General features: G+C 45.6%; 1 protein-coding gene across 2 annotated transcripts in view; it reads right to left on the reverse strand.

The window, feature by feature from the left end:
- The window catches only part of ACSL1 (acyl-CoA synthetase long chain family member 1), a 227,055-nt gene that overhangs the window by 93,176 nt on the left and 116,499 nt on the right, over positions 1-17,380 (reverse strand). For both annotated transcript variants that reach the window (XM_033943434.1, XM_033943426.1), the window contains exons 8-10: positions 16,854-16,886; positions 16,607-16,658; positions 15,081-15,154 (exon numbers count right to left, since the gene is read on the reverse strand). In XM_033943434.1, the coding sequence (XP_033799325.1) occupies positions 15,081-15,154; positions 16,607-16,658; positions 16,854-16,886 (159 nt within the window). The remainder of the gene's footprint in view (positions 1-15,080; positions 15,155-16,606; positions 16,659-16,853; positions 16,887-17,380) is intronic.

A 17,380-nucleotide genomic window follows, 5' to 3' on the forward strand; every position in this document is an offset into this window, starting at 1 on the left:
TGGGACATGGGACCATACAGAGCTTGTACCACCCCGTAGCAATAAACCCAGGGACATTATCGCTTGTTTCCAGGATTTCAAATTGAAAGAAGCATTTGAGATCTGCAAAAACTACAATCACCTGGGATTCCTACGAGATCGAGGTTTATCAGGATCTCACCTCAGTAACTTTGCGAAGAAGTGCAGACTTAAGACCCCTTTTGTTCTGGAGGGAGCACAATATTAATCCTTTTGCGTTCCTGTTTTACTTGGATGGCAAGCTCTGAACAATTCGCACTTTGGATGAAGCTGCCCTGCTGTTTCCCCAGGAACAGTTTATGCTGAATATGCACCTGCCCACAGAAGCACAGCAGAGCACCCAGGTATGAAGCCGAGGGTCAGAACTATGATGGCAACAGGTGGCATACAAAGGAGGTAGACTGATGCAACACTCTAAAGGAGAAAGAACTATCTGCAAGCTGCCAACCTCCAGCAGTTGATCAGTTTCACTGGATTGTGAACTGTTCTAATTGGGGGTCTCTTCAATGGGGTCCTGCCAACACAGTGGCTTTAAATGACTGTTGGCCTCTCCTATTAACCAAGGTGTTCAATAGCTTGAGTACAGCTTCAGCACTCCAGACACTTGGGCCCTGATTCTCCAAAGTGCATCCCGATTTTAGGCAGCTGTAGGCGTCCTACAGCTGTCTAATCAGCCAATTGGGATGCACGTTTTTAAAAAAAAAAAATGCTCCTCAGGCAGGCCTGAAGGCGCCTCCGGGAGCCTAGGGAGACCCGCAAGATGCCTAAGCTCGTCTAAGGGCCTTAGGCTGAACCTAGGCGGCCCTACGCGTCTCCCTAGTAGATGAGAAGCTTAAAATGTAGGCCAGCAAAATGCTGGTCTACATTGTAAGTAAACGCGGCCGCTATACTTATCGCGGCAAGGGATCTCTCTGCCGCTATAAGTATAGCGGGCCGTGGCCTGTCCGATCGCTGGGAGGAGGGTGCCCAATCCCTCCTGCCCGAAGACGCACCCCCCCCCACCCCCGGCGCTAACAACCCCCACTCCACCAAACCTGTTCTTACAGATGGGTCTTGCACGTCGAGCAAGCAGGCACGCCTCGTCGAAATGAGGCGGGCCCGCCCCTTCCCGGCCCATCCCGCCGAAGCCTAAGGCCTGATTGGCCCAGGCTCTAGAAGCCTGGACCAATCAGGCCTTAGGCATAGCGGGTCCGCCCATCCCCACTTAATCTAAGGCCTGATTGGCCAATCAGACCTTAGACTTAGTAGGGATGGGCGGACCCGCTATGCCTAAGGCCTGATTGGTCCAGGCTTCTAGAGCCTGGGCCAATCAGGCCTTAGGCTTCGGCGGGATGGGCCAGGAAGGGGCGGGCCCGCCTCATTTCGACGAGGCATGCCTGCTTGCTCGACGTGCAAGACCCATCTGTAAGAACAGGTTTGGTGGAGTGGGGGTTGTTAGCGCCGGGGGTGTGTCTTCAGGCAGGAGGTATTGGGCACTCTCCTGCCAGCGATCGATATTGTCGGGGGGGAGGGAGATCGGTAATGTCGGGGGGGGGGGGGGGCGGTCGGTAGTGTCGGGGAGGGGGGTGCGTCTTCGGGCAGGAGGGTTTGGGCACCCTCCTGCCAGCGATCGGTCAGGGGGCCACAGCCCGCTATACTTATAGCGGCAGAGATATCCCTTGCCGCGATAAGTGTAGCGGGCCGTGTCTAATCTAACCCGATTCTCTAACCCGCGTCTGTAACATGGACGCCGGTTACAGAATCGGGGTTTAGTTTAGGCCGATTCTGAATAGGACGCCTCTCCCGGGCGTCCTATACAGAATCAGGGCCTAGGTGTCTTGCGGGCCTCGCCTTCAATATAGGCGGCCTGCCTGGGGAGCATTTTTTTTTTAAAACGTGCATCCCGATTGGCTGATTAGACAGCTGTAGGATGCCTACAGCTGCCTAAAATCGGGACGCACTTTTAGAGAATCAGGCCCTTGGTGCTGGGCAGCAGTGACACTTATTTGTAAACCCAGCAAGCGTCCTACTGACTGTTTCTTATCCTATCTCCCTCTTAAATACAGATTATAAAAAATTTACTAGAATTCAGGTGCAATGGCTGCCAGTTTATACTTCCTAGACTGATACAGGCTGATCAAGCTAGCTTTATATGCAAACACCAGGCTTTTAATATTAAGGCAATGTTACATCTGATTTGGCATGCCTAGGAGCAGAAGGTACCAACTTTGGTTCTCTCCTTGGATGCAGAGGTGTTCTTATTCAGCATGCTCACTAAAATGGGTTTTAATGGCAACTTTTTTCACTGGATTCGTTTGCTGTATATGGCCCCATTCTCAATTCAAAATTAATGGTGGTTTGAACGAACCTATTGCTTTGGAGCAGGATACTAGACAGGGCTGTGCTCCATCTCCTCTTTGCCCTATATTGAGCTGTTAGCATGCCAGATGTGAGATTGTGATGAATGTCATCTGCAAAAAGTAAAATCTTATTTATACAGGATCCAGAGATCTCCTTGCCTAATCTAATGAATGTTCTGGAGGAATATGGTGAGCTGTCTGGCTTGATTAATATGGATAAGTCAGAGATCCTGAATATTAATTTGTAAGCTGCTCAGCTGTGGGTGCTACAATCCCAATTTTCCTTTAGGTGGGCCACTGGCTCAATTAAATATTTAGGAGTCTATTTGACATCTGACCACACTCAATCATATGCAGCCAATTAACCTCGGATGCTGCAGCGTCTGTTTTTGGAATTAGACAGGTGGGAAGGACTAACACTGGGTAGGTTGGGTTGTATAGCGGCTATTAAAAATTATGCTTTCGCCCAAACTGCTTTATTTGTTTATGGCTTTGCCTATTGTGATTCCCTGGGTATTCTGTGCTTCAACACAAAGCAGTTGCCTACATTTGGCACAGGAAGCCTCCTAGGGCGCGCGGAACACTTCTACACCAAGCCAAATCAAATGGAGTAATGGGAATACCTAATTTCCTCCTTTACTATAAAGGCACAGCGAGTTTAGGCTTGCAGGGGTGTCCAACCTTTTGGCTTCCCTGGGCCGCATTGGTCGAAAAAAGTTTCTGGGGGCCGCACAAATGCGCAAACACTGCAGCAAGACAGAAGAGGGTGATGGCAAGACAGTAAACACCCAGGGGCAGCAGAGGAAAACACTGCATTGCCCTCGAACGGGGCCGTACAAAATACTTCAACAGGCCGCAGGTTGGACACCCCTGGTTTAGAGCATCTGGGTCCTGGAGTCAAGTCAGTGTAACTGAAAATTGAGTTGCCAGACCATACAAGTTAAAGGGAGCTGAAGCTGAGTAATGCTCAGCCAGATGTTTAGCAAAGCACAAAAGGTGAACAGCCAATAAAAAAGAAAACCTAATAGGGCATTATCACTGAATTAGGGGGAAGCAGCTAAATGTGTCAAAAGTACACATTAGTAGGATAAAAGAAGTGCACATTAGTAGGATAAAAAAAGTATACATTAGTAGGATGATGGCTTTATCTTGCACTACCTACCTACACTTCAAACTACTTTGTATCAATGGAATAGACAGACAACTGGTATAAAAACCTGAATTAGTGAGCCACAAAACAGCACACTAAGCAGATGACACTCAAGACTTTTGCAACAAAACAAAAAGAACATAAGAGATGCCATACTGGGACAGACCAAAGGTTCATCAAGCCCCCTATCATGTTTCTAGCAGTGGCCAACCCAGGTCACAAGTACCTGGCAGAGCCCAAAAAGAGTCAAAACAGATTTTAATGCCGCTTATCCCAGTGGATTCCCCAGTCCATCTTAATGGTTTATGGATTTATTTTTTTTTAGGAAGTTAACCAAAAACTTTTAAACCTCACTAAAATCACTTTTCACCACATTCTCCAGCCAAGTCCAGAGTTGTATTTCTGATGTCACTCTACCACTATGCTGATTCTTGCAAGTAATTTAATTAAAAATGTATACCCTTAAAGAGCTAAGCAGCTTACAGTTAGAGATTAGGTTATTACTTTGATATCTTTTCCAGTGGATGGGGATGGTATGTTGAACCATAGGGTTATCCATTTGTGCTTGTGATGCGAGTATACTGCAGAAGATGTCAGTCACAGCTTTTCAACTCCTTGTCTCTGCTGCCCCTTCAAGTTTAATAAAATTGATTAATCGCTTAATCTTGATTCTAAGCGATTTACATAATAAAAAATACAGTGTTGGGGAAACAAAACAATGCATGACAAAAACGAAGTCCTACGGGACTATTAACAAACTTAACAAAACTAAACACAGGAGGGAAAAGGAAAAGAACTACAAGTTATTTGACAGAAAGCGAAACATTCATGGAAAAAACATGGGGGGGGGTGAAGTTAAAGCTTCAATAAAATAATAGGGTCAGATTAAAATTGACTGGATAACTAATTTTCAAAGGCATCTTTAAAAAGAAAACTTCAATTTACTCTTAATTTTCCAAATTGTATTCTTCCCTCAAGTAAATAGGAAGAGAATTCCAGGCTTGGGGAGCCGTAATAGAAAAAATAAATTGTCGCCTTGTTTTTGAGAGAGGGAATCGCTAGCAAATGCTGTTCATTGGATCTCAACATTCTATTGGAAATATATGGAATTATTAATTTATAGATGAAAGTGGGAATTTTATAGAGTAATGATTTGAATGCGAGTAGACAATTTATATGTTATCCGGTGAGCTACCGGAAGCCAGTGTGCTTTTTTAAGGAGAGGTGTTACATGATCAAACTTCTTGGCTTTTGATATGAGCTTAATAGAGACGTTCTGAATAATCTGAAGACGTTTGATTTCATTTTGAGCTATACCCTTGAATAGGGCATTTCAGTAGTCAATATTGGAAATCACCAGGGAGTGAATGAGGATATTGAGAGATTTATAACAAAGAAATTGTGAAACTGAGCGAATTTGGCGGAGTCTGAAAAAGGTTGATTTAATAATACTATTAACATGATCATGGAAGGTTAATTTGTGATCGAAAATAATCCCTAGGATCTTAATGTTACTTACTGGTTGTAAGGGAGAACCCTTAATAGAGATGGGAAAAATAAGTTTTACATTGTCTTTCCACGGAAAGAGCATCACATTTGCTTTAACGTTGAGCGCTAGTCTATTGGCGTCCAGTCATTTATGAATTTGTTCTAACTTCTTGTTGATTGTGATTGTATCCAAGGGATTGTTAGTATCTAATGCAGGGGTGTCCAATGTCGGTCCTCGAGGGCCGCAATCCAGTTGGGTTTTCAGGATTTCCCCAATGAATATGCATTGAAAGCAGTGCATGCAAATAGATCTCATGCATATTCATTGGGGAAATCCTGAAAACCCGACTGGATTGCGGCCCTCGAGGACTGACATTGGACACCCCTGATCTAATGGATGTAGGAGCTGGATGTCATCAGCATAGGCAAATACGTTAAAACCAATGGATTGGCACAGTGTCAGAGGGGCAAGAAAAATGTTAAATAAAAGTGGGGAAGAATAAATCCTTGGGGGACACAAAACGTAGTAAAAGAACTTTCAGAGGTTGAGTTATTGAATGACACAGCTGTGGTACATTCTGTAAACTACGATACGAACCAGGGGAAAACCTGGTGTGTAATACCAATGGATTGAAGTCTGTCTAACAAAAGCTGTTGGTTGATCGTGTCGAAGGCAGCTGAAAAATCAATTGAAATTAAAAGGACCGATTGATGATGATCCAAAAAATATTGTATGGAGGTGGTCATGCCGATCAGTGAGTGTTCTGTAGAATGATGCTGTCTAAATCCTGTTTGGTTTGGATGCAAGATATTTTTGTGATCTTTAATAATGGGACGGATAATTGATGCTTTCCAGGCTTTTGGCATGATGCTTTGTTGTAAGCTTTCACTAACTAGAGTAAGGATAGAAGTACCAAAAATCATAAAACAACACTTAAGAATAAAAGGCAGTATTGAATCTACTTGGGAACCCTTGGTATTAATGGATTTGATAAGCGATTCAATCTCTGTAAGATTTGGAATATTGAACTGAGAACATTTTGAGGAGAGTGATCCTAACTCAATTTGCTCATGATCTGACATTGTGTGTTTTGTAGTGAAAGTTTTTCTAATTTTGTTAACTTTATCAGTAAAGTAAGAAGCAAACTCCTGGGCAGTGGGCAAAGTATCAGTTGTTTGATTTTGTCTCTTGTTAGAAGATGTGACTGACTTTAATATAGCATAAAGAGCTGAGGAATTTTTGGCTTTCAGTTTGTACCAAAGCTGGCGACAGCTCTACAGAAGATAGGAGGGGTACAGGGAATTCCCCCAAACCAGGTGTCTGATCTGCTCAGATAAAATGAGAACAAAATCACATTAACAAGCCACAGAGGAAGAATCTAAGAAAATACATTCCTCTTGTATCCCTATATATAGTCTTCTTAATACAATAGTCTTGGACAGTAAACTCTTAGCTACAGAGCTGACCATTAAGTTTGAATCAGAAAGCAAGCACATCAGATACACTGCTGGACAGGGGGTCCAGCATACCACCCCTATCTTCTGGAAAAGAATTAGGAAAAGAAAGGTAAGAACCTAATCTTTTTCCAGTGCAATAAGAATGTTATGTTGATCCATAGGGACATATCTAAGCAGGCCCCAAACTCAAGGGTGGGACTGATAAGCCTGCTCATAGTACCAAGGACCTGAAAGCAGCATCCTCCTGTGCTATGTCCACCCTGTAGAATTTGATGAAGGTATGATGGGAGGACCAATTTGCTGATCTTGGGTGAAATTGCATGAGCTTCCACTCGCCCAAGAGGCCACTCCTTGTTAGATGTCTGCACGGGAATTGTGATCGCGAGAATCCCCCCCCCAACCCACGGGACTCCCACAGGGAACCCCCTTTGGTCAACAGGACTCCCATGGGGATGGAAGGCTTTGGAAGCAGAGTTCATCTATATAATATAATGGACACGTCAGCCTTAGTAAAAGAGGGGGTTTAAGTTAATTACCTGAACAGAAAACAAAAAAAGGGTTCCACCAAAGAGATTCCACAAGGAAAACAGCAGTGCAAATACAAAAGAAACTGTGGAATTGATGATCCTGTCAGAAGTAATTTCTGCTTTTTATGGGGATGGGCGGGAATGGAGGTAATTCCTTGCAGGGACAGAGAGGATCCTGGCGGGGACGGGTGGGATTTCTGTCCCCGCACAACTCTACTCCTTGTCAAATGTGCCTTCAATGATCTAAGTGGTTTGTCACAACCAAAGAGAATATTGCTTAACAAATCCATCTAAAGATTGTGGCCGTGGAAGCAGGTCTGCCTCATCTCACCCGATTGGTTAACATGAAAAGATCTGAGAAATTAAGCTCTAGTGACCTCCAGGTAATGCAAGAGAACTCTCTAATGTCCAAAACCTCTAAGGCCTCGTCTTTCTTTTTGGCCCCTGTGGGATGAAAGGCTGGCAATCTAAGCTCTTGGTTAACATGAAAATGCAGAAACAAATTTTGGTAAGGAGGGAACTGTATGCAAGGTCACTTACTTCCATGATCCTGAGGAACAGCTCTCTGCACAACAGCCTGCAATTCTGATACTCTTCTTGCAGAAGTAATTTCTACCAGGAAGACTGCTTTGACCAATAGATCCATGAGGGAGGCTTATACAGTGCTGTGCAGAATCCTTCTAAGAATAAATTAAAATCCCAGGACGGAAACAGGTCTCAAATCTGAGGGTCTGTTTACCTTTCAAGAACCTGACTGTTCAGATGGGTCGCTAGCAAAGTTCTCTTCTCAGTCCCAGAAGACTGAGAGCCCTGTTACTTTAAGAGATGCCATTACCAATCCCTTGTCAAGGTCCTCTTGGAGGAATGTCAGTACAAAAGTACAAACTATATTAGGGTTATTAACTTCTCTGCTGCTGCACCAGAGCTGAAACGTCTCCCATGCCTTGGCATAAGTGGAAAGTCATTGGCTTTTTGGCTCCAAGGAGAGTAGCAATGACAACTTCTGAATATCCTTTTTAGACTAGCGTTGTGTGCTCAAAGAGCCATGCTGTAAGACCAAAGCATCCTGGATCTTCTAGGGCAACTGACCCCTGCGAGAGCAGTCTAGATGCACCTGGAATCTAGAGACTTTGCTCCTTTTGTATTCATATGTGTACCACTGGCACCTGGGCCAGTCTGATGCTACAAGAACTACCGTTCGAGAGTTATTTGGTGTTCACCTAGTCTATCATGGGCGGGGGAGGAAACGGGACAACCACACACTGTAGCCCGGTCTCTGGCCATGGTTGAACTAGGATGTCTAGCCCTGCACTTCTGGGTTTACATATTTAGTTGAAGAACCAAGTCACCTTTTAGCTCTTTGCAGTCGCCATGAGGTCAAATGTCAGATGACCCCCATCATCTCACAATGGCCTGGAACGCTTTCAGGGACAATGACCACTCTCCTGGGTCTGTCTATCTGCTGAGATAATCTGCTTAAATACTGTCCCACTCCAGCCACATGTGCCAGAGATAGTCTGCAGGTGTGTTTCTTCCCAACAGAACAAAGCTACTGCCTCTTGCTGCTCCTGGTGCCTACCTGCTTGTTGACATAAGCCACTGCCGTGGCATTATCTGAGAAGTCCAACTGAATTTCCCTCCAGCAAAGACTACAGTTGGTATAGCGCCAGATGAATGACTTATGGTTCCAGCCTGTTGATAGGCCACTTCCATTGAGAGAGTCCATTGCCTTGAACTGGGTGATTGTTGCAGTGAGCTCCCCCCCCCCCCCAGCTGTACAAGCTAGTATCCATTGTCATGACAATCCATGAATCGAACCAGAGCGATCTCCTTCGCTAGAGACTGTGGGCGAAGCGTCTGGCTGTCACTGTCCAAGGGAGTGGAAATTGCAGGGAGTCCAAGGCAACCAGCAAGAAAAGGCATCCTGGAGGGGACGCATGTGCACCACTGTGCAGGGTACCACCTCTATTGTGACTGCCACTGACCCAAGGATGCGACGGTAATGCCATGCAATGGGCGCTGGCTTGGCCAACAGATCTAATTTGACCATGAGGCTTCCGTTTGCATGCTTCTGGAAGACACTCAGCCTTCTGCTGTGTTGAATAAGACCTCCAGGTATTCCAGAGACTGAATCAGAACTAGGTGGCTCTTCCAAAGTTTGCAATCCATTCTAGGTTCTAACATCTCCATAACTGTTACTAGTCTTCTGTTCAGGACAGTGCTCTGATGAGCCAATTATCCAAGTGTGGATGCACTTTTCAACCCACTCTGCGGAGATGAGCAGCCACTGCCATAATCTTGGTGAAAAGTTCTGGGTGCTGTTGCCAGCCTAAAGGGAAGCACTGAAACTTCCCCTTTTCATTTTTTCTTTTTATTTTAGAGGGGGATTAAAGACAGCTGCAAAAACAGACAAAATACAGTTTAAGACCCCCCCTTCCCTAGTTTTTCCAATAGGCTATCACAGCCTGTACTCGGACCATGTGCTGGGGAAATGGTGCTACAGCCTCCTTCAGCTCTTTAAAATGTAGCTGGATCTGAAGGGATTCTCTCCTTCAAGCTGCCGGTGAGCTGCCATGCAAAAAATTGTTGGACTGATCCTAACCCCCTATGCCATGATGCATGACCAAGAAAAAAAGGGGGGGGGGGGGGGGGGGGACAAAGCTGCAGCTGGCACTAAGCAGCCTGAAGAACTGCTATTGGTTGCCTAACAACCTGCATTCAAGCTCCTAAGTCAAGGCAGAGAGCAGTACTGAGTGCCTGAGCGCCACAAATCTTCAGCAGGCCAAAAAAAAAAAAAAATAACACATTATATATATCCTTTGGGATATATATATATATCCTTTGGTGTATATGTATGTATGTATATATATATATATATATATCCTTTGGTGTATATGTATGTATGTATATATATATATATATATATATATATATATATATTTGGTGTATATATATATATATATATATATATATACATACATACACACATACATATACACCAAATATATATATATATATATACATACATACATATACACCAAAGGATATATATATATATACACATATATATACATATACACCAAAGGATATATTTGCCAGCTACAGACTTAACATCTGCTCCTCTCCAAGGCAAAGCAATCCCTTGAAGCTGGGGAAAAAAAATAAAAATTAAAAGAAATAAATATGGTAAATGGAGCAGATCAGAAACGTATCTTCATGCTTGCCTGCAAAAGGAAGAACTGAAGGAGGCAGAAGAGCTTGGAGGTGGAGTTGAAAAACTATGATTGATATCTTTTGCACTATGCTCACGAGCACATAACCCTATGGTTCATCATACCATCCCTTTTTGCCCAGGAAGTGTATTTATTATTCTTTTAGTGAATGATTTTGTGCTATAGCTTTCAACAGTTGAAGACTAGTCTGGCTTCAATACACTCACAATGCCATTTATCAGGCCTGAAAACTAGGTAAAAGGTTTACTGGTTTACATAGCTGGTTACTACTGTCAAACTACCAAGCATCAAAGTAGCAACATGCTGACCAGTTACCACAATCCAGTTCCCTCCAGATTGCAGCCTGGGTGCCTTTAAGGTAGGCAGGCAAAGCATTAAGAACCAACTACTTGCCATGATCACCCTTCCATCCCCCTCCCCCAAAAATACAATTCTTGGTAGGTTAAAAAAAAAAAACAACAAAAAACACCATATACCATCAAGACACTTCAAATGAGAAATAACTCCAATCTTATTGATTTCCCTCAGGCAAAAATCTCTGCTGCCTTGGATCTTCCACCCTGCTCAATTTATTACTACTTATTTCTATTTGTATGCAGCACTGTATGTTAACATGTAAGAGCAGCCCTGCTCAATACAGCTTACAATCTAAACCAGTGGTTCTTAACCTTGTTGGAGGTACTGAACCCCACCGAGCCCTTCTTTATTGGAAAAATAAAATATGATTTTTACAAATTCAAAACATAGGTATACAGTGAGGGAAAAATATCAATTTTGAAAACAAAAAAGTTCTCCTATATTTCAAATAATAATGCAATTAGGACGCTGACTCCCATCACGTTCTGACCACTTTCGTATTTTGCTCGACATAGGGATTAAAATATTAAGATAGGTATCACATGACGTACCATCACAACAGTTACAATTCGACTACTGTGCGCATCAAATCCCCTGCAGCACAGATAGGCCAAGCGATGTTGCATGATCACCTGCAGCCAATTATGGACAAGCGGAGCGTATCATCACGAATCATAAGCGCTTCGGTCACGTTCAATCATCTATCAGTTAAATAACAAATTTTGATCAGGAATTGATTGATGTATATAAGGCGTTAGTTACAGATTGATAGATCAAGAAACCGAGTACATGATCAGTCTTGATCAAAATCACTAAATAACTGATAGATGATTGAACGTGACCGAAGCGCTATATGAGTCGGAGGTGTGTTTTGACCTCCGCCGAACCCGCAAGACTGACTCACCGAACCCTTGGGGTTCGGTCGAACCCAGGTTAAGAACCACTGATCTAAACACAGAAACAGGACAAATAGGGGTTAGGAAATTTCTTGGAGGGAATGAAACAGACATGTACCGTATTTTCGCGGATATAACGCGCACCATTGTAAAACGCGCACAGGGGTATAGCTCGCAGAAATCACAATGATATGTACAAAAACTTTTCTATACCGCGCTCAGGCATATAACGCGCATGCTGCCCGACTCTCCTTTCGCCCGCCCTGACTTTCCGTGCGCTGTCCCGACTCTCCGTTCACCCCCCCTGACTTCCGTGCACTGCCCTGACTTTCCGTGCGCTGTCCCGACTCTCCGTTCACCCCCCCTGACTTTCCGTGCACTGTCCTCCCTTGAAGTCCTGTCCCCCCTTGAAGGTCTGTCCCCATCCTGAAAGCCTGATGCCCCCCCCCGACGTCCGATACATCCCCCCCCCCCGGCAGGACCACTCGCACCCTCACCCCGAAGGACCGCCGACTCCCCAACAATATCGGGCCAGGAGGGAGCCCAAACCCTCCTGGCCACGGCGACCCCCTAACCCCACCCCGCACTACATTACGGGCAGGAGGGATCCCAGGCCCTCCTGCCCTCGACGCAAACCCCCTCCCCCCAACGACCGCCCCCCCCCCAAGAACCTCCGCCCGTCCCCCAGCCGACCCGCGACCCCCCTGGCCGACCCCCACGACACCCCCACCCGCCTTCCCCGTACCTTTGTGTAGTTGGGCCAGAAGGGAGCCCAAACCCTCCTGGCCACGGCGACCCCCTAACCCCACCCCGCACTACATTACGGGCAGGAAGGATCCCAGGCCCTCCTGCCCTCGACGCAAACCCCCCTCCCCCCCAGCCGACCCGCGACCCCCCTGGCCGACCCCCACGACCCCCCCACCCCCCTTCCCCGTACCTTTGGAAGTTGGCCGGACAGACGGGAGCCAAACCCGCCTGTCCGGCAGGCAGCCAACGAAGGAATGAGGCCGGATTGGCCCATCCGTCCTAAAGCTCCGCCTACTGGTGGGGCCTAAGGCGCGTGGGCCAATCAGAATAGGCCCTGGAGCCTTAGGTCCCACCTGGGGGCGCGGCCTGAGGCACATGGGCCAAACCCGACCATGTGTCTCAGGCCGCGCCCCCAGGTGGGACCTAAGGCTCCAGGGCCTATTCTGATTGGCCCACGCGCCTTAGGCCCCACCAGTAGGCGGAGCTTTAGGACGGATGGGCCAATCCGGCCTCATTCCTTCGTTGGCTGCCTGCCGGACAGGCGGGTTTGGCTCCCGTCTGTCCGGCCAACTTCCAAAGGTACGGGGAAGGGGGGTGGGGGGGTCGTGGGGGTCGGCCAGGGGGGTCGCGGGTCGGCTGGGGGGGAGGGGGGTTTCCATCGAGGGCAGGAGGGCCTGGGATCCCTCCTGCCCGTAATGTAGTGCGGGGTGGGGTTAGGGGGTCGCCGTGGCCAGGAGGGTTTGGGCTCCCTTCTGGCCCAACTACACAAAGGTACGGGGAAGGCGGGTGGGGGTGTCGCGGGTCGGCTGGGGGACGGGCGGAGGTTCTTGGGGGGGGGGCGGTCGTTGGGGGGAGGGGGTTTGCGTCGAGGGCAGGAGGGCCTGGGATCCCTCCTGCCCGTAATGTAGTGCGGGGTGGGGTTAGGGGGTCGCCGTGGCCAGGAGGGTTTGGGCTCCCTCCTGGCCCGATATTGTTGGGGAGTCGGCGGTCCTTCGGGGTGAGGGTGCGAGTGGTCCTGCCGGGGGGGGGGGATGTATCGGACGTCGGGGAGTCGGCCGGGCAAGAGGGCTTGGGCTCCCTCTTGCTCCGATCGTGGATGCGGGTGCGGGTGGGAGCGCGTGCGAGCGGTCGTTCGGGGTGGAGGTGCGAGCGGTCCTGCTGGGGGGGTGAATCGGGCGTCGGGCGGGGTGGGAACTATGTTTAAAAACTTTTCTATACCGCGCTCAGGCATATAACGCGCGAGGGGTATGCGCGGTACGTAAAATCACGTATAACGCGCGCGTTATATCCGCGAAAATACGGTAGTCGACATGTGTACTTAACTCTTCAACTCACTCAGTTGTAAAGATACCGTATATACTCAAATATAAACAGGTAATTGTTCCCCCCTCCCCAAAAAGGGGGGGGAGGTTGATGAATATAAACAATTAGAAATTTGGGTGATCATGGTGTGGCCTCTGTGTCCTGCCTGCCGTAGTGTCACAGGAGTGATGACTAAACAGCTTTAAGAACTATGTATTCATTCTAGTGTTTTTTTCATTTTAGTTAGCAGCAGCACCACCACTACAAAAACATTTTCAAGAATACACATAAATTTCTTAACATGGTAACTATACAGCAGTTTTATATTGGTCCATGCTTTTTATCAATTACCACCCCAAAACAATTAGCATTTCAAGTGCTCTTAATTCCTGCACTTGTCATTCAGATATGCTTTTTCAAAGTCTATGCCTTTAATGAACTATGAATATAGATCATAGCAAATAAGATTTAATAGACCCATATAGTACACCCAATTCTGTCTGATTCTTACTTGGCTCATCCAGTCTGCCAAGGAAAACATCCTCTGAATTCTTACTTAATGCCTGTCTAAAATGGGGCTGCACATGAAGATGACAATTTCATAAAGACTTGCCGTGAGCATACAGCACAAAATCTATGCTGGAAAGGAGCTTGGCAAGGGTATCCTATGCAATGCATAATAAATGCTTTCCTGTAATAGATGCTGCTTTACTATTAACCTTCAATTTATTCTCTTTTCTAATTTCTTACTAAATTTGGACCACAGGCATGAACCTGAAACATGTCTCCCACACTTTCAGCAAAGGTGTATTCAAAAATTTGTCCCCAACAAGAGACATCACAGGGAGAGATGGCCAGTTAAGATGAAAGCTCTTGTCCTCCCCTGCACAGCTATCATTAGGCTTACCATTCCGGTGCTTCAAAAAGCAGATGCCGTTTTTGGCAGGCCAGTATGGGGCCTTAAGCTTTTGCGAATGCTCAAGGCCTACCAGCTCCTGCCCTCAGGTAAGCCTAATGCAGGCTGGATGGGGGGAAAAATGGTAGCACTGGTCAAGGGGGGTGGGGGGGAGAAGAATGGATTTGTGCATGAAAGTAGCAACTTTAATCATGGAAGGGTTGGGTTTGTGGAGGAAAATTTGTGAAGGACAAACATCGTGTATCAGGGGTGGACAGCAGCACCTGATCAGGTTAGGTGTGGGAGGACAAAAGCAAGTCATCGATTGGGGACTTGAATATAAACAGAGATCCCCTTTTTGGGTCTTTTTTGGCCTAAATCACTCAAATATTTGCATATATACGGTACCTCACTAACTTCTTGATAGTATTTTACACCTTATTGGTGGAAAACCAAATATCAGCTCAAAGAACCTGTTACCAGGCAACAAACCAGTCCTTTAGGAGATCAGCTATTAACATTATTTTTGTGGCATAGGGAAATCATGACCTGCACATTAAACCCACAAACCAATCCCCTATAAAGCACAGCATTACATTTACCACTGCTGAATACTGGTCTAATAGACAAGGCTTCTGAATGCATTCATAGGTTTGCATGAAAATGTTACCTCCGTCACTTTCACAAAAGCTGAACAATCACTGATCACATTTTTATGAGTCATCATTGCTCCTTTGGGGTCTCCTGTAAGATGCAGACATACATTGCAAATGGATCAGACAAAATTAAAGACATAAGGCAATAGGAGAATAGAACACGAGCCAGATTCAATAAGGGGGCTCTGCAATAGAGAATTACACAAGGACAAATTTTTCCCTGTCCCTGCGGGAACGCATTTTCTTGTCCCTGCAAGCTCCGTCCTCATTGGCACAAGCCTCAAACACTTTAAAATCATAAGTGTTAGAGGCTTACGGCGGTTAAGGCAGAGCTTACAGGAATAAGACAGGGACAAAACTTGCAAGGATGGGATGGGAAAATTGAGTTCCTGCAGAGACAAATTTGTCCCAGTGTCATTCTCTATGCTGTAAGTTGGGCACACATCTGTGGTATTCTATAACATTATGTGCAATTGTCTGCAATACTAATTACCTGACCATGTCCCTCCCATGGGATCACCCTCTTTGCAATTATGTGGACACATGCCCATGTTATAAAAAAATAAATGCCTAAATATTTCTACACTAATCTGCCTATTTTGACACCTTGCATCCATTAAAATGCATTTCGGCACCATAAGGTGTGCACAGAATTCATGTCTAACTTTAGGTGCATTATAGTATTTCCCTAGCAGTATACACATCAATTGAAATTGACTAGCTTCCAATTTAAGCAAAGCCAGTCTTTTGCCCAGTCACTACAACAGGGAGCAGAAAATGCTGCTTCCAGATCTAGACTTTCTAGTACCCCCATCCACAAACACTGGCCAAAGCCATCTCCAGCACTCCAGATTGCTTTCTGAGGGCTAGATACACTAAAGAAGGAGTCTCAAAGTCCCTCCTCGAGGGCCGGAATCCAGTCGGTTTTTCAGGATTTCCCCAATGAATATGCATGAGATCTATTTGCATGCACTGCTTTCATTCTATGCTAATAAAGGTCCAATCACTTTTGCCAACCCGATGCCCAAAACAGCTCACCATATGGATTTCCCTGCAATCCTACATTCTCCACTTCTGGCATGCAAATGAGGTTAATATTAAAACCAGGCATCTGATCAATGCCCTAAACTTGCATGCCAGAATTGGGTCAATAGGACCGACCCAGAAAGCAGACAGGTCTAACCTATTGGTAATTTACCAATTAAAAAAAAAAAAAAAGGTAGACTTAGACACAGATATGCCTTGCCATGCAGCTCTCCCCCCCCCCTTCTGGACAAATGACATATGGGGGGGAAGAAGAGGCAGGAGGGATTTCCACTCCTTCCTGCCAATGTGAATTCCCCCACTGACCCCTCCCCTTCCCTAAAAATTGGCAGGAGGGATGCTCATTTAGCCAACTTTGGATTTTGTGTTGTCTGTACAACCCTTGATAAATGGCTACATCACCAGATTTCCTCAGTCTATACAGCCATGCTCTTGTCTAGTTCATATTACCATTGCATCTATAGGAAATAGGCATGGACATTTCTACTATGTTTACCTGTTGTTCCACTGGTAAAACAGATAACCGACAGGTCTTCAGATCTTGGAGGCTGAAACACAGTAGATTAGTGTGTAAAGAACTGCCAGTGATGCCTAAAAGGAAAAACTGCTGCCCAATATGAGTACTAACTTTAAAATTAAGTGAGCTAAAAAGCAAACAAGTAGGATATGTGATTGCTCAGGATTCTATGTCACCTTTAATTCACCATTGAAAATAGCAATCTATAGTAAAGCTCAGCCCTTACCACAGGATCCTGTAAATTGGCCTTTCCCAAATCCTGAATATAGAAGAAAACCAAATACAGTTATGTATACAGATAGAATTTTAGCTGTAAAATAAACAAGACAGAGCTAATTAAAAAGTGAACTTTTCATAAGTTTAAGAATCACTTGACCAAAGTTCAGCACCAGACATTCTAGTTTTGTCATTTATGGTTTTATGACCAGTTTTTCTAGGAGCAAAATGATCAGTTTTTGCTTGAATCAAGTGGCGATCTGAACCCCTCTACATTAAGCTAGTCATCTGTTTAACCTAAATGAAGATCTGAACATCTCCTATATTGAATGGCGACTAATCAGCTCCCCAACTTCTGCAACGCATTCAGGGTTTAAGCGCAAATAGCATCTTAGTATCATTAAATCCTGGCCAAGTATTGTGGCACTGGCTTTCAGTGTTGCAAAAGCGCGAGGACCACATCTAAAGAGTGTTGGTAATCAAAAAGTCAGAGTTTAAAAGTGCATTTGTCCAGAATATTAAAATGACTTGGGAGCC

Source organism: Geotrypetes seraphini, chromosome 1, assembly GCF_902459505.1.
Source record: "Geotrypetes seraphini chromosome 1, aGeoSer1.1, whole genome shotgun sequence".
In the NCBI taxonomy this organism is placed as follows: Eukaryota; Metazoa; Chordata; class Amphibia; order Gymnophiona; family Dermophiidae; genus Geotrypetes; species Geotrypetes seraphini.